General features: G+C 49.4%; 1 protein-coding gene across 5 annotated transcripts in view; it reads left to right on the forward strand.

Annotated features, from left to right (window-relative positions):
• The window catches only part of LOC137325561 (retinoic acid receptor RXR-gamma-A-like), a 285,684-nt gene that overhangs the window by 157,251 nt on the left and 110,576 nt on the right, over positions 1-17,857 (forward strand). Inside the window, exon 1 of one of the 5 annotated variants that reach the window (XM_067990807.1) lies at positions 5,667-6,020. The exons of the other annotated variants lie outside the window; for them this stretch is intronic. Coding sequence (XP_067846908.1) covers positions 5,972-6,020 — 49 coding nt within the window. The 5' untranslated portion in view covers positions 5,667-5,971. Of the gene's footprint in view, positions 1-5,666; positions 6,021-17,857 lie in introns of those variants that run through there. 5 annotated transcript variants of the gene reach the window in all.

Here is a 17,857-nt window from a genome sequence, read left to right on the forward strand (position 1 = left end):
TGGAGCACTGTGGCCAATCCTGGGCACCGCACTTTAGGAAGGATGTCAAGGCCTTGGAGAGGCTGCAGAGGATGTTTACCAGGATGATGATGTGGAGATGCCGGTGATGGACTGGGGTTGACAATTGTAAACAATTTTACAACACCAAGTTATAGTCCAACAATTTTATTTTAAAATCCACAAGCTTTCGGAGGCTTCCTCCTTCCTCAGGTGAATGTGGAACTGAAATCCTCGAACCTATCGCATTTATAAATCACAGAACAATGCCTGGTGATTACAGAGAGTCTTTTCAACTGCCCGTTGCCAAGGCAACCAAAGTGTTCAGACAGATAGGTGTTACCTACAGGCCCACCGAATATACAAACGGCCAGAACTAAAAAAACAGATGATGTGGAGATGCCAATTAAAAAAACAGAGCGAGAGAGGTAGAAACATAGAAACATCCGGAAGGAAATCAGGATGATAACAGGGATGAGGGAATTCAGTCATGTGGAGAGACTGGAGAAGCTGGGGTTGTTCTCTTTAGAGCAGAGAAGGTTAAGAGGAGATTTGATAGAGGTGTTCAAAATAATGAGGGGTTTTGATCGAGTAGACAGGGAGAAACTGTTTCTAGTGGCAGCAGAGTCGATAACCAGAGGACACAGATTTAAGGTAATTGACAAAAGATCCAGAGGGGAGATGAGGAGACATTTTTTTACGCAGCGAGTTGGAATGCACTGCCTGAAAGGGTGGCGGAGGCAGATTCTATAGTAACTTTCAAAAGAGAAATGGATAAATACTTAAAAAGGAAAAATTTGCAGGGCTATTGGGAAAGAGCAGAGGGAGTGGGACTGTAGCTCTTTCAAAGAGCTGGCACAGGCACGATGGGCTGAATGGCCTCATTCTGTGCTGTATGATGTGGAGGAGGGGGAGGCGATGGGGGTCGACTCAGCTTCAGCTGCATTCAGCTTGGGCTGACGATAATCGAGTGGATGCTGAAGGAAGTCGAGGAGGCCCAGTGTGCATGAGCTTGGTGTTCAGAAGGACGTCTCTGAATTGAAACTAGAGTAGGCCCGATTAAAAATGGAACAGTGCCGTTCGGTTCTGGTGTTACCATGAGAGTACCTTAGTGACCGAGTCTCCTCTGCAAGGCAATCCTAACCGCTGTTCACTGCAGTGAAAGGCTAGATCCCCAGACGAAGCTGCGAGTCACAGTTCGCCAATGATTGCTGTGCTATCGTCTGGTACTGAGGGGTGCTACACATTAATCAAGGCTCATGGGCCTGGGCTCGGAACTCCCAATGGTGTGCAGGGATAGGATCCAGGGGAGAGGTTCCATCCCCTCCCGCAGGGAGCAACCTTCTGCAGGGCACACAGTGTCACACAGTGCCCCTCCCCCCAGCGCCCTGTGTTACTGACTGTATCTCTATTGATGTTAATCCAGCTCCATCACACTGTCACTCAGTAACCCCTCTCCCCCAGCGCCCTGTGTTACTGACTGTATCTCTATTGATGTTAATCCAGCTCCCTCACACTGTCACTCAGTAACCCCTCTCCCCCCAGCGCCCTGTGTTACTGACTGTATCTCTATTGATGTTAATCCAGCTCCCTCACACTGTCACTCAGTAATCCCTCTCCCCCAGACCCCTGTGTTACTGACTGTATCTCTACTGACGTTAATCCCTCTCCATCACACTGTCACTCAGTAACCCCTCTCCCCCATGGTGCCCTGTGTTACTGACTGTATCTCCAATGATGTTAATCCAGCTCCCTCACACTGTCACTCAGTAACCCCTCTCCCCCAGAGCCCTGTGTTACTGACTGTATCTCTACTGATGTTAATCCCTCTCCATCACACTGTCACTCAGTAACCCCTCTCCCCCATGGTGCCCTGTGTTACTGACTGTATCTCCAATGATGTTAATCCCTCTCCATCACACTGTCACTCAGTAACCCCTCTCCCCCATGGTGCCCTGTGTTACTGACTGTATCTCTACTGATGTTAATCCCTCTCCCTCACACTGTCTCTCAGTAACCCCTCTCCCCCAGCGCCCTGTGTTACTGACTGTATCTCTACTGATGTTAATCCAGCTCCCTCACACTGTCACTCAGTAACCCCTCTCCCCCCAGAGCCCTGTGTTACTGACTGTATCTCTACTGATGTTAATCCAGCTCCCTCACACTGTCACTCAGTAACCCCTCTCCCCCAGCGCCCTGTGTTACTGACTGTATCTCTACTGATGTTAATCCAGCTCCCTCACACTGTCACTCAGTCACCCCTCTCCCCCAGCGCCCTGTGTTACTGACTGTATCTCGACTGATGTTAATCCAGCTCCCTCACACTGTCACTCAGTAACCCCTCTCCCCCAGCGCCCTGTGTTACTGACTGTATCTCTACTGGTGTTAATCCAGCTCCCTCACACTGTCACTCAGTAACCCCTCTCCCCCAGCGCCCTGTGTTACTGACTGTATCTCTACTGATGTTAATCCCCCTCCCTCACACTGTCACTCAGTAACCCCTCTCCCCCAGTGCCCTGTGTTACTGACTGTATCTCTACTGATGTTAAACCAGCTCCCCGACACTGTCACACAATCTGGGGCTGGGTTGTGTTACATTGCATGCCTTCGTGTTGTGACGTTCTGAGTGTATCAGTAGTGCAGCAGGCAGCGTTAAACAGGCGTTACTGAGCAGACTCCAAACTCGATTGAATAGCGTGTTCAATGTTTCAGGGACACTGCTCGATTCACCATCCTTGGGCAGTGGGAGGATTAATGAGGTGGTTGATAAATCCAATTTTTTTAGCATACAGCAGAAAAACCATGAAGCCTGAAGGTTTTCGGAATAAACTCGGAAACGCTAGAAATACAGTCTACTCCTAATTCAAATTATTGGGTAATTCAAATTGTATAATTCGAAAAACAAACATGATTGGAACAAGACTAGGCCATTCAGCCCCTCGAGGCCTTTCAATTAGATCATGGCTGATCTATATCTTAATTCCATTTACATCCCTTGATACCCTTACCCGACAAAAATCCATCAATCTCAGCCTTGAAAGCTCCAATTGACCCCCAGCCTCAACAGCTTTTTGAGGGAGAGAGTTCCAGATTTCCACTCCCCTTTGTGTGAAGAAGTGCTTCCTGACATCACCCCTGAACGGCCGAGCTCTAATTTGAAGATTATGCTGAATTATTCTGGACTCCCCCACCAGAGGAAATAGTTTATCTCTATCTACCCTATCCAATCCCCTTATCATTTTAAACGCCTCGATTCAGACTTTGAGTTTTCAGGAGTAGACTGTGCCCAGCTCACCTCAGTCAGCATGTCGAGATGAAATAATCTGGGACTCGGAAGCTTGCGTCAGAACCTGTGTTTTGTTTTGTTACAGACGCACAGGGTGATAATGTTAGTGGGAAAGGGTGGTGAGTGCCTTGACGGCCTCACGTTGACGGTGAGACACAGCAGGTCGTAGCAGCCCTCAGGTCGGTGGGTTCAGCGGTCGGGGGTTGCGGGGGTCAGGGCGGGAGCAATGGCAATCAGGTCCTTAAATGGAGGGGTCGTGGGAAGCACTCCTGCTCCTCCTGGCTCCACGTTCAGGCAAGTTACTTACCTTCTTAGTTGCAGATGATCCCTCGGGGCTGGTTTCCCTGTGTGCAGCCCGCAATGGTGCCTCGGGGCAAACCAATCGTGCAGTGGGGGCCTCGGGCATATTTGCATATGCAAAGGGTCTAACTCCTGTTTCAGGCGTGGGTAAGGGACGCATCTTGTTTGTCCTCTACTGATGTTAATCCAGCTCCCTCACAGTGTGGCAGGCGGCACACGTCCGGACAGAAATGTGCACGCCCTGCCTGTCCGCTATTATTGGGGCCTCAGTGGTCTGAGTCCCGCCCAAAAAACGAACCAATTTCTAGGCCATTATCTGGCCATTATCCCATTGCTGTTTGTGGGAGCTTGTAGTGCGCAAATTTGGCTGCTGTGTTTCCCTACAACACTTCAAAAGTAATTCATTGGTCGTTAAGAACTTTGGGACATCCTGGGGTGGTGAAAGGCGCTATATAAATTCCTTTTTCTTTTTCAAGAAGACATTGCACCTATGAGAGTAGCTAGCTGTGGCATGGAGCTCTGACTTGCTCGCTTTGTGCTGTGCGCTCCGAGGGGCTGAACGGCCTAACTCTGTTGCTAAGGTCCTAGGAACGCAGGGCTCACTGTGGGCTGTGAGCAGAGCTCCGTGCTCACTGCAGGCTGTACGCAGAGCTCCGTGCTCACTGCAGGCTGTACGCAGAGCTCCGTGCTCACTGTAGGCAGTGCACTGAGCTCTGAGCTCACTGTGAGCTGTGCACGGAGCTCTGTGCTCACTGTCGGCTGTGCGTGGAGCTCTGCGCTCACTCTGGGTTGGGCGCGGAGCTCACTGTGGGCTGTGCGCGGAGCTCTGTCCTCACTGTGGGCTGTGCGTGGAGCTCACTTTGGGCTGTACGCGGAACTCCGTGCTCACTGTGGGCTGTGCGTGGAGCTCACTGTGAGCTGTGCACGGAGCTCTGTGCTCACTGTCGGCTGTGCGTGGAGCTCTGCGCTCACTCTGGGTTGGGCGCGGAGCTCACTGTGGGCTGTGCGCGGAGCTCTGTCCTCACTGTGGGCTGTGCGTGGAGCTCACTTTGGGCTGTACGCGGATCTCCGTGCTCACTGTGGGCTGTACGCGGAGCTCACTGTGAGCTGTGCACGGAGCTCTGTGCTCACTCTGGGTTGGGCGCGGAGCTCACTGTGGGCTGAGCGCGGAGCTCTGTCCTCACTGTGGGCTCTGCGCGGAGCTCTGTGCTCACTGTGGGCTGTGCACGGAGCTCACTTTGGGCTGTGCGCGGAGCTCCGTGCTCAGTGTGATCTGTGCGCGGAGCTCCGTGTTCACTGTGGTCTGTGCGCGGAGCTCACTTTGGGCTGTACGCGGAACTCCGTGCTCACTGTGGGCTGTGCGTGGAGCTCACTGTGAGCTGTGCACAGAGCTCTGTGCTCACTGTCGGCTGTGCGTGGAGCTCTGCGCTCACTCTGGGTTGGGCGCGGAGCTCACTGTGGGCTGTGCACGGAGCTCTGTCCTCACTGTGGGCTGTGCGTGGAGCTCACTGTGGGCTGTACGCGGAGCTCACTGTGAGCTGTGCACGGAGCTCTGTGCTCACTCTGGGATGGGCGCGGAGCTCACTGTGGGCTGAGCGCGGAGCTCTGTGCTCACTGTGGGCTCTGTGCGGAGCTCTGTGCTCACTGTGGGCTGTGCACGGAGCTCACTTTGGGCTGTGCGCGGAGCTCCGTGCTCAGTGTGATCTGTGCGCGGAGCTCCGTGTTCACTGTGGTTTGTGCGCGGAGCTCACTTTGGGCTGTGCGCGGAACTCTGTGGTCTGCGCGCGGAGCTCCGTGCTCTCTGTGGTCTGCGCGCGGAGCTCCGTGCTCTCTGTGGTCTGCGCGCGGAGCTCCGTGCTCACTGTGGTCTGCGCGCGGAGCTCCGTGCTCACTGTGGTCTGAGCGCGGAGCTCCGTGCTCACTGTGGTCTGCGCGCGGAGCTCCGTGCTCACTGTGGTCTGAGCGCGGAGCTCCGTGCTCACTCTGGTCCGAGCGCGGAGCTCCGTGGGATGAGCGCGGAGCTCCGTGCTCACTGTGCACTCCGAGGGTCTCTGACGCGTGTCAGTGACAGACTCGGCTCTGCCCTCGGAGGAAGGGGTGGGGGAGAAAGACGGAGCGGTGACACATGTGGCGGACCTGAGCTGAGCCGAGCCGGGCCCCGGCAGACGCCGCCTTTAAAGGGGGAAGGAGAGGGAGAGGGTGAGCGGCGGGTCCCCTGATATGGGCGCGGGCGGAGACTCGGCACCGTGTGGGCTGGAATAAACACTGCTCACAGGAGAGGGAGAGGGAGAGGGAGAGAGAGAGAGGCCGGAGCTTCTCAACAGGACTCTCAGCAACAACAAACAAAGTATGAAGACAGAGTAGTTAGTGGATGAGAGAGGCAGCGACATGTACGGTCACTACCATCACTTCATGAAGCTCCCTGTCAACTACAACCGTGAGTACATTCCCGGCCTTTCACCCTCTCGATTTTTCTCTCCCTCTCTCCCCCTCTTTTTTTTTTCTCTCCCTCTTTTTTTCTCTTTCTCCTCTCTCCTTTCTCTCTTCCCCTCTCTCCTTTCTCTCTTCCCCTCTCTCCTTTCTCTCTTCCCCTCTCTCCTTTCTCTCTTCCCCTCTCTCCTTTCTCTCTCCTTTCTCTCTTCCCCTCTCTCCTTTCTCTCTTCCCCTCTCTCCTTTCTCTTTTCTCTCTTTCTCTTTTCTCTTTTCTCTTTTCTCTCTTCTTCTCTCTTTCTCTTTTCTCTCTTCTTCTCTCTTTCTCTTTTCTCTCTCCCTTCTCTCTTTCTCTTTTCTCTCTCCCTTTTCTTTTCTTTTTCTCTCTCCTCTTCCTGTCTCCCTTTTTACCCTCTGTGTTTCTCCTCCTTTCCTTTATCTCTATTCTGTGATGAAAAAGTTTTTTATAAAAATCATTGCCTCATCCTTTTTTTAAAAGAAATTCTTACCCACTGCCTGCTCAATCCCATCTCTTGTTTTTTTTTTATTTTTAAAAACAAGATGCACGTGGGCTCCGAGACAGGGGGATGTGAAAAAATACAATAAATCATTTATCAGGCAAACCTTTTGGTGTTTTAGCCTGGCCGCCGTGTGGCTGTTAAGGGAGTAATTTTAACTTGGGGCGACTGTGTTAAAACGGGTGGCCACCCCCGTTGTATACACCCTGCCGATTTCCCTTTCAGTCTAAGTGGAGCGAAAATCGGACGAGGCACGTAACGGGCGACTGATTCGATGTCGCTTGTTTCACACTGTCGCCCAAAGTTAAAATTGCCCCCCGCAAATGTTGAGTCTCCGCACCGGGCACGAGAAGGGAAATGTGTCGTTTGGTGAAAACACCCCTGGTTCCGTGAGAGTCCACCCTTCCCCACAGAGACTTCAGCACAATTCATCCAGGTTGTGTTAATGGAATACTTCTTAACCCTAGTCTCCTCAGCGGTGTGGCTGTCACAATATACAGCTAACTGTGACCCCAGTGTAGGACTGACATAGTGTATTCTATGTAAACGTTCAGCACACTGTCGTGCAGCGTATTCTATATAAACACTCAGCACTCACTGTCGTGCAGCGTATTCTATATAAACACTCAGCACTCACTGTCGTACAGTGTATTCTATATAAACACACAGCACTCACTGTCGTACAGCGTATTCTATACAAACACACAGCACTCACTGTCGTACAGCGTATTCTATACAAGCACTCACTGTCGTACAGCGTATTCTATATAAACACACAGCACTCACTGTCGTACAGCGTATTCTATATAAACACTCATCACTCACTGTCATACAGCGTATTCTATATAAACACACAGCACTCACTGTCGTACAGCGTATTCTATATAAACACTCAGCACTCACTGTCGTACAGCGTATTCTATATAAACACTCAGCACTCACTGTCGTACAGCGTATTCTATATAAACACTCAGCACTCACTGTCGTACAGCGTATTCTATATAAACACACAGCACTCTCGTACAGCGTATTCTATATAAACACAGCACTCACTGTCGTACAGCGTATTCTATATAAACACTCAGCACTCACTGTCGTACAGCGTATTCTATATAAACACTCAGCACTCACTGTCGTACAGCGTATTCTATATAAACACACAGCACTCACTGTCGTACAGCGTATTCTATATAAACACACAGCACTCACTGTCGTACAGCGTATTCTATACAAACACTCAGCACTCACTGTCGTACAGCGTATTCTATACAAACACTCAGCACTCACTGTCGTACAGCGTATTCTATACAAACACACAGCACTCACTGTCGTACAGCGTATTCTATATAAACGTACAGCATTCACTCAGTGTATTCTATGTAAATACACTGTATTTACATAGTGTATTCTATATAAGTGTACAGCATTTAATCATAGTGTATTCAATATAAACGTACAGCACTCTAAACACTGTAAACATACTGCATTTTTTAATTTATTCTTCATAATTGCACAGGATTCACTTTCATGCAGTGTATCCTATGTAAATGGATGGCTCTCATCATGCATTGTATTTTATATAAATATACAGCCTTTGACATCATTACAGAATAACTTCTGTATTAATCTGTGTGCTCACTGTCATTGTCCTTTCCTTATAGTGTATTATATATAAATGTACAGCATTCACCATCATGCAGTGTATTGTACTTGAATGTAAGCAATCACTGATATTCACTATTATATATTTTGTTGCTGTGTCAATATCGAGCACTCCCAGGGCAGCTAAGGCACGGGTTAGATTCAGAATAAACTCCCTCTACACTGTCCCATCAAACGCTCCCAGGGCAGGTACAGCACGGGTTAGATACAGAGTAAAGTTCCCTCTACACTGTCCCAGCAAATGCCCCCGGTAGTGAGTTACAGGCTGGAATCTAATTCGGGGGTTTATATATAGAATAACAGGTACCCGGGAGTGAGTTACAGACTGGAACCTAATCGAGGGGTTCGGGGGGTTTATATATCGAATAACAGATACCCGGGAGTGAGTTACAGGCTGGAATCTAATCGAGGGGTTCGAGTCGAAATAAATAATTGAATCTATTATCTAATAATAATGCTCGTGTGGAGCATAGACACCGGCATGGACGAATTGGGCCGAATGGCCTGTTTCTGTGCTGTAAATTCCTTGTGTTCCTGACGGGCATGCTTTCTCGGAGAAGGAGGTATACATTTTTGTCACAATCTATCGTCAGACGTCACAGTGTACGTCTTCCTCGCCATTTTGGTTCTGATGGCTCAGGTGTTCCCTCGTTATTAAGGTGCCGTTTGGGCGGCGGGAGACTGAACACTGGATCGTCCTCTCTTCCCTTCCATTGCGCCTCTAGTCGGGTCCTCTGGGGACCCAGTTGAGGTGAAGGCCAGTGCTTTTGGACTACCCCCTAACGGCATTGCCTAAACGCCCCCCACCCAAAGATTCATTTCCATCACGGTCGGCGTCTGCCAAGAGTACGTGGCAAAGCGAAACCAGTCAGGGCTAGAGCTTCACGCCCCTGGCACCTGCGTTGACAGCAGAGCCTAGTCAAGTAAGGGTGAGCCTCTGAACAGCTACTGGGGGTGGAATTGGTCTGTGAGGCAATCGGGTGACAGGCGGTCAGTTCTACACCTCGCCCGGTTCCCTTTGACTTCAATGGAAAATGTAATTTGGGCGCGGTGTGAAACGGGACTGCCGATTGGCAACCGCACGGCATGAGCGAAAGCCAAAGACCAGTTTCACCCCGCCATTTCCCCCCCTCCCCCCCCGCCTCCTGCCGTTGCTTCTTGCGAGATACCCTTGCTCCAAACCATCGCCGTGTTTGGCTATCCCAACCTGTGGAATCCTCTTAGTGAAAGATGGATCCCAGTACAGAGCTGCCAGCAATTTCCTCGGCCGACCCGCCGTAACTGCGACGGAAGCCCGTCGTCGTGGCGTAGCCGGGGTTTCCCGCCGAAGTTACGACGGCCAATCGGGAGAAATTCCCAGGGGAATTGGCGCTGGATCTCTGAGCAGTGTGTAACCTTCCTGACTGCGGACGCGGTGCTGATCTGCTGCATCGATCGTGGTAAACCAGACAATGCACTGTTTTCCGGGGACAGGAGTGTTATACAGTATAACATCCTATGTATTATTCTCCTGCTAACTTGTAGTTTTGTGCAACTCAGTGTGTCCCTTTAAAACCACAGGATGTAAATATTGTGTCTTCCTATGGGCAATTAGAGCCCACTTAATCCTCGGGTCAATTAGAGATCAATTTGCCTTTCTTTAATTGACTTTATTTTTGCGCATGACAGAAATTTGCATGTGTGGCAGCGTGACGCTGAGGTGTGACAGACATACATCAAAACTTTTAAATATATGCTCCCAGACCTTCCGTGGCATTGCTCGCGTAGCACTGTTTTATGACGATAGTGGTGATAACAGAGTGTGACAGGGGAAAGTGTTACAGAAAATAAGTGTGACACTGACAGTGCACGTTATACGCTAGACTTTTAATGATTATAAATGAACGTAGATGTTGCCTTCATTCCTCTTCTGGCCATAATGCATATTTCTTATCACGGGCTTATTTCGAGGAAGAGCAGGGGAGTTCTCCCCGGTGTCCCGGCCAATATTAATCCCTCAACCAACATCACTTTTTTAAAAAAAATATATCATCACGTCATTTACCTCATCGCTGTTTGTGGGATCTTGCTGTGCGCAAATTGGCTGCTGTGTTTCCTACATTACAACAGTGACTACACTTCAAAAATACTTCACGGCTGTAAAGCGCTTTGGGACGTCCTGAGGTTGTGAAAGGCGCTATATAAATGCAAGTCTTTCTCTCTGTCTGGAAGCTGAGCACAATAGCAAACGACAGCATTGTAAATGGTGCTGGATGGAGGAGCCTGAACATCAGCAATCATTGTCACAGAGGACACACAGTTCCAGTGCACGGAAATATTAGCAGCAACAGATTTGACTTGTGATCTGAATTCACAGTCGTCAGGTCTGATCTACCCCAAGGGGCTGATACGTAGGCAGACAGCGATAGGTTGGAGTCACACTTCAGAGGTCACTGTGCATGCACAGGATAAAGTCACAGACACTCTCAGCTAAGTCACGTATGGCTCCTCATATTCACCCACTTCGTACAGGCTGGGTTTTGAACCAGACGTTGGAGGGGGGTGGGTGGCTAGGTGGAGGTGGGGGTCTCACTGCTTCGGACTGGCCGCCGTGTCACTGCTAATGGGAGGAGACACCTCGTGGGTAAGCAGGACCTCTCACATCTGAGCATCGCCAAGAACCTTCCTCTCTCTCTTTCTCTTCTCCCCCCCCCTCCTCTCCCCAATTTTGACTTTGGACTGGGCAAAAGGTGGCAGCCTTTGACCCCGAACCTAAGACCCACAGCAAATCAGATTTATATTGTATCTTCAACCCAAAGAAAAATTCACTAGAAAGCACAGGAGAATGGATGGCCAGGCCAAGAAGAAAGAGCAAGAGAGGCGGCTAACCGAGAGCTTGGTTGAAGAGGGAAGTTTTGTGAAGGGTCTTAAAGGTGCCAGGGAGGTGGAGGGGCAGAGAGGATTAGGGAACAAGCTCGAGAGAGAGGGAGAGAGACTCGATCACTAACAGTGGGGCTACGGGGGAAGGGGACGCATAGAAGGCCAGAGTTGGAGGGAGCATAGCTTTTGGGGAGGGGTTGTAGGTTGGAGGAGCTTGCAGAGATATTATGTATGCGCTCTGTTCCTGAGCACTGACCATCTGTATTGTTCACAACCTGTACCCACTGCCCCCCACCCCCCTCACCTCATCCCCCTCCAATTTAACAGCCGCCTGCACTGCATTAGCTGAAGTGCACTTTCCTTCTGAATAAAATGACCTTGTCTTGGAATCCTCTGCCAGCTTGACTGCTGTAATCGCTCACACTCACCGCCTCCGTCTTCTCTCTCTCTCTCTCTCTCTCTCTCTCTCTCTCTCTCTCTCTCTCTCTCTCTCTCTCTCTCTCGTTCAGTTGTGTCTCCAGCTAGAAAGATCATCGTGTGTAGAAGCGACTCTTCCTACAGTGACTTGTTTCTCTGCGCTGTTCTGTGTTATGGTTAATGGGGAGGGTCCTCCGTCACCCCTGATTTTGGGGGGATTGTACTCCAAATGGTTTTCTTTGGTTTGTAAGAGAAAGAAAGGAAGAACTTTTATTTATACATGACCTCAGGACGTCCAAAGCACTTTACAGCCAATGAAGTACCCCTGACGTGTAGTTGCTGTTGTAAAGTAGGGAAACGCGGCAGCCGTTTTGCGCACAGCAAGATCCAACAAACAGCAATGAGGTAATGACCAGATAACCTGTTTTGGTGATGTTGGTTGAGGGATAAATACTGGCATTGTATATGTGAGTCCCTCGGTCCCTATGTTCCTCCACCTGCCCAATATCCCGGTCATTTGTGGCGAGCCCAGGGGTCAAACAGAAAACGCTCGTCACTGTATTTAGGCCACTGGTTGTATCACATATCCTCACATGAACCTTCCTGGACTTTGGAGTGCGGTAGAATAAACACTTCACTAGACTGTGACCTGGGCTTTAAACGACCCCGACAGATTTATTAACCAATAAATGGATAAGTGAAGAGTCGCCACAACCACTCTGTAGATTTGCAGTGGTTGCAGGTTTAACAATTTCCCCTTCAGGAGATGGAAGGTAATAGTCGCATCTCCTCCACTAAACTTCAATGTGAACTGGATTTGGCTCAGGGGCCCTGAGTATTAGCCTTCTACGGCAGTTCGCCTCAGACAACCTCTCTCTGACCTACCTTTTGCCTTCAGACGGAGTACTCAACCGGCTGAGATATACTTTCAAAATTTGACTGGGACAAATTAAATTTAAATCTTAAACATTATCACGTTGCTGTTTGTGGGATCTTGCTGTGCGCAAATTGCCTGCTGCCTTTCCTACATTACAACAGTGACTACACTTAAAAAAAAAAACACTTCATTGGCTGTAAAGTGCTTTGGGACGTCCGGAGGGTTGTGAAAGTTCTTTTACTTTTTTTAACCTCAGCTAAAGCTGTCAATCAAACATATATTGAAACAAAACCAAGATGCTTGTATTTGAATTGAATGCCTTGGACCTCCTCTCTCAAATATCATCAAGGTTATTCAGAGGAAAGAAAGACTTGCATTTATATAGCACATTATCACGTCTCTCTGAAACATCCCCCCAAAAAAGCACGTCATGCACAATGAATTACTCAGAAGTGGAGTCACTGTTACATTGTAGGCAAACGCAGCAGCCATTTTACACACAGCAAGCTCCCAAACAGTCAGTCTGTTTCGTGGTAGTGTTGGACGAGGGGCAAATGTTGGCCAGGACAATGGAAGAACTCGCTGCTCTTCTTTAAATAGTGGTAGGGGATCCAATCTGAATGGGCAGCTGGAACCCTGGCTTAACATCTCATCCAAAGGATGGACTCACAGTAAAGAGTGCCACAGGCTGTGCGAGCACCATGTGATGGCATCAGCATAAAACTGGGTTTAAACTGTTCCACCAGCACCAGTGACCGACCTATAACCATGAACCTTTACTGTTCAAAATATCTTGTCAAGATGCTAGGAGAAAGAAGAAAGAACTTGCATTAATATAGTGCCTTTCACTATCTCAGGACATCCCAATCAACTTTACAGCTAATGAAGTATAGTCACTGTTGTAATGTATAGAAGCAGCAGCCAATTTGCACACAGCAAGCTCCCACAAGCAGCAATGTGATAATGACCAGATAAATATTGCCCAGGACACCATAATGCCACAGGATCTTTCACATCCACCTGAGAGGGCAGACAGGGCCTTGGTTTAACCGCTCATCCGAAAAACGGCACCTCCGACAGTGCAGCACTCCCTTAGTACTGTACTGGAGTGTCAGCCTTGATTTTTGTGCTTAAGTCTCTGGAGTGGGACTTGAACCCACAACCTACTGACTCAGAGGCGAGAGTGCTACCCACTGAGCCACGGCTGACACCCATAACAACAGAACTATAATCATGTGCCTGTACTGCTCAAAATGCTGTCGCAAGATGTTCGTTTGGAACAATAGAATCTAGAGTTAAATGGATGGATGTTTTTCACAGTTCAGTATGAAAATTTCACACGCCCACCATTATACATTATTGAGAGCCCAGTCACAACGTAGCACTTATATCCGGGGTCGTGTAGATCAGAGGGTGTTGCAGTTAGAGACATCTCAGTGTATACAAGTTGACACTGACTAGCTAGCACAAGATAAATGTTTGCTAGGCAATGACTTGCGGGTTAATTGAGGGAAGTTTCTCACTAACATTGTTCAATGCTTATCTCCCAGACCCGAATCATGTTTTTGCATAATTATGCCACTCGGTGCCAGCAGCCAAAGATTAGATTGGAATTACGTAAAATATTCGGATTGCTTCCAGCGCGGAGCCTTGCCTGGCGGTAAACTGTGTGCACACTGTCCCAGAACCTACCCTTCCTCCATCACAGTGCGAGCGATCAAAAGGGAGGGCTCCTGCTCCTTGAATTGCCGTGTTTACTGCCCGTCCCTGGTGGCCCTGTGAAAATAGCTCTTCAGAATTGCACGGCTGAGTGGCTTGCGAGGCATTAAGAGTCAACCCCCTAGTGTGGATGGGGGGGCACGTGTGGGCCAGACTGGGGGTGAGTAACAGGTTTCTTTCCTTGAGGGGTATTAGCAAACCACCTGGGATTTCACCACACGGTGCGAGGCACAAATGACCAGCTGTCTTGGATTCAGTTGCACAGCTTACCATGATGGGATCATGAACTTATGACCCCCACCCCACCACGTTGCTAGTCCACTACCATAACTACCAGACCACCATACCCTACACTCTTCTGGTGAGCAGCACCAGTGACGTTTGTCTGGTAAACGTCTCCTTCTTACCAAATATTCCTGCTGGTGACCAGCCTCAATGGGTGCTCGCATTTGGATTGTCTTTCCTAACGTGGCTGGTTCTGATTTTGGAGACCATCTCCGCTTGTTTCTGCTGATGGTAGGGAAGGAAAGAACCTGTATTTATACAGCACCTTATCACGTCCACAGGACGCCCCAAAGCGCTTTGCAACTAATGACTTATTTTTGAAGTGCAACCACTTATTATAATGGCAAATGTACAATAGTAAGATTGCACAGTCAGCAAATGAGATTAACCAGTTTACAGTGACGTTGGCTGAGGAAGGAATGTTGTCCAGGACACCAGGAGAACTCCCTGCTCTTCTTTGAAAGAAAGACTTGCATTTACATAACACCTTTCACCACCTCCGGACGTCCCAAAGCGCTTCACAGCCAATGAAGTATTTTTGAAGTGCAGGCACTGTTGTGATGTCAGAAAAGCAGCAGCTAATTTGCTCGCAGCAAGGTCGCTCCAACAGCAGTGTGCTAAATGGCCAGATCATCTGTCTTTGGTGATGTTGGTTGAAGGATAATATTGGCCGGGGAGAACTCCCCTGCTCTTCCTCAAAATAGTGCCGTGGGATCTTTTACATCCACCTGAGAGGGCAGACGAGGCATCGGCTCAACCGAAAGACAGCACCTCCGACAGTGCAGCACTCCCTCAGTACTGCACTAAGGGTGTCAGCCCGGATTATGTGCTCAAGTCTCTGGAATAAGGTTGACTGTTCATGGAGCATTCAGAAACCCAGAATTAAACTCTGAGAGGAACATGGAGTTTATCGGAGATGGGGGTGGCCCCAATATAGGCAGAAGGTCTGCTCTGGGTGCTGCGCGTTAACGAAATCGTAAACACGACGGGAAGATTTCCAATGTTCCCTATTTATGGAACGACGCATTTATGATTCTGCTGGAAATGGGGCCCAGAGGAGAATCTTCCTGCCCTGTCTATGATGTCACTAACATGTGGAGACCAGAGATAGCCTTCCTTCCCAAAACTGGAATATCTTGAGGAAGTGCCAGAACAGGCCTACGGCAGTATCACCACAACGACATGACGTCTAATTGTACAGTATCGGAGGATGGAGGTGTCAATAATGAAGGGAGTATAAGCTTGTGATCGATGGGTGCATTGGTGACTGCAGGCCGATTCGTGCCTCTCGTCTCCCATGTGCCTCACATGACCATGTTCCTGGGCGGGGTGACCTCCTGTTGACCCCTCTGACGTTCCCCATCCTTCCGTCTTTCACATTTGGCCTCCACACTGGCGTGGCGTTGTAAGTTCACAGCACTCTGCTCCTCCTCTCACTTCAGCGCGCGCCATTGCCACCTGTCGCTGGCCCTGGGACCCCCCTCCTGCCTCAAAGATTCAATGACCGCGTTGTCGTGCTTCAAGCCTTGGTTGCCTGCCCTGCTTTCCTCTGCCATCTGCCAGTTCTCCATAAAGTACCTGCTTTGACAACAGTACGTGGTCCAATCCTAATGACACACACCCAGCCCAACGCAGCTGATAGACTCCGTACTGGCTTCCAACACGAGTTATCTCAGAGCTGAGCATTTCCACCTCCCTGAATAGGGATTGGCCAAAGCACTTTGTCACAGCACCCCTGTCACGTTTTGGGATTGCCGACCGTTTGGCCTGCAAGGGATTTTTGCTTTAAGCTATAATCTGGTTTCGATAGGAAGCCCAATTCAGAATGCTGGCTTTTAATTTGAAAATATCCAGCATTTTTTATTAAAAAAAAACACAGCACAGAAACAGGCCATTCAACCCAACCGATCTGTGCTGGTGTTTATACTCCACACAAGCCTCCTCCCTCCCTACTTCACCTAACCCCTATCAACATATCCTTCTATTCCTTTCTCCCTCATGTGTTTATCTAGCTTCCCCTTAAAGGCATCTTTGCTGACAGAGGAAAAAGCTGGAGCCATGCGAACAATTCAAGTTATTCAGTATCCTCATGCATTCTCCTGAAAGGTAATTAGCCAGCCAATAAAACTATTACTCTTATCAGTTTGAGACAGTAGATAGGTCGTAAACATGTACCAACACTTCCAGTCAATACGCTATGTTGGAAGGGACTGTATACTTGCCAGCTTAGCATGGGGTTGACTGGTTTAAACCCACTTCTAAAGTATCAGCCGTGGCTCAGTGGGTAACACTCTCTCCTCTGAGTCAGAAGGGCATCAGTACAAGTCCCACTTCAGAGACTTGAACCCTTAATCCAGGCTGACACTCCTGTGCAGTACTGAGGGAGTGCTGCACTGTTGGAGGTGCTGATTTTCAGATGAGATGTTAAACCGAGGCCTGGTCTGCCCTCTCAGGTGGGCATTAAAGATCCCCGTAACACTATTTGTGGGATCTTGCTGTGCGCAATTTGGCTGCCACGTTTCCTACATTACAACAATGACTACACCTCAAAAGCACCTCATTGGCTATAAAGCACTTTGGGATGTCCTGAGGTCATGAAAGGTGCTATATAAATGCAAGTCTTTTTAAGCTGTAGGCATGGATTAATCGAATGTGTTCCTGCAGGGCCAGTGGAGAGTGCCCTCCATATCGGGCGAGCTTGTCTTGGAAACCCTTAAGTACGGTGACTGACCTGAGACCGTCCTGGACACCCGGCTAGAAAGACACGGCCGTGTCATCGAGATGGCATCATTTGGCGTCTGCCGAGGCAGCCTGGTCTATGAGGCATGTTCTTGGATACAATGAAGGTTGCCGTCCCCTGGACCCCCCACCCCGGACACCGCTGTCCCCTACCCCCCACCCCTCCCCCCGGACCCCGCCCTCCCACTGACTCTTCTCCCCCCTCCCCTGAACTCCTCCTGGGGCCACATATTATTGCCGGAGACCAGCAAAGGCTGCCAAGCTACCAGAATCAAAAAGAGAAAGGGATTCAGACAAAGAATTGTAGCTGTCCCCTGCAGGAATGACTTTTTGGGCTTGTAATCGATGAGAAGATGGGGATAAACGCCTTCCTCTTGGCGAAAAATTAATGCCAGCCTTTGTTCGCATTTGTTCTGACTCCGGGAGAACTATGTGCTGTGTTTGAATACTAGCTCTGGGTAAGAGGGAACATTCCCATTGTTCTAAAGCCCATTCAGCCCTCCTAAGTGCTTAACAAGGCTTCCTTACATTGCAGTAAGGATACCCAGTAACCCAGCGACACGGTTGCTCATTCCTCTCAGCCCACACAGACTGTTCACAAGGGCCTGTTATCTGTAATAACATCCACTCATTCTAACACAAGCTCAGGCAATCCTCCAAATCCCACTCCAGACGTCACTAAGCCCACCTCCCACCACGTGTTATCCGTCCAACTCCACCTCCGCTCCTCAGCCGCCTAAGCCCCACGCTCTGGAATTCCCTCCCTAA

This window comes from Heptranchias perlo, chromosome 9 (genome assembly GCF_035084215.1).
Source record: "Heptranchias perlo isolate sHepPer1 chromosome 9, sHepPer1.hap1, whole genome shotgun sequence".
NCBI classification, from domain to species: domain Eukaryota; kingdom Metazoa; phylum Chordata; class Chondrichthyes; order Hexanchiformes; family Hexanchidae; genus Heptranchias; species Heptranchias perlo.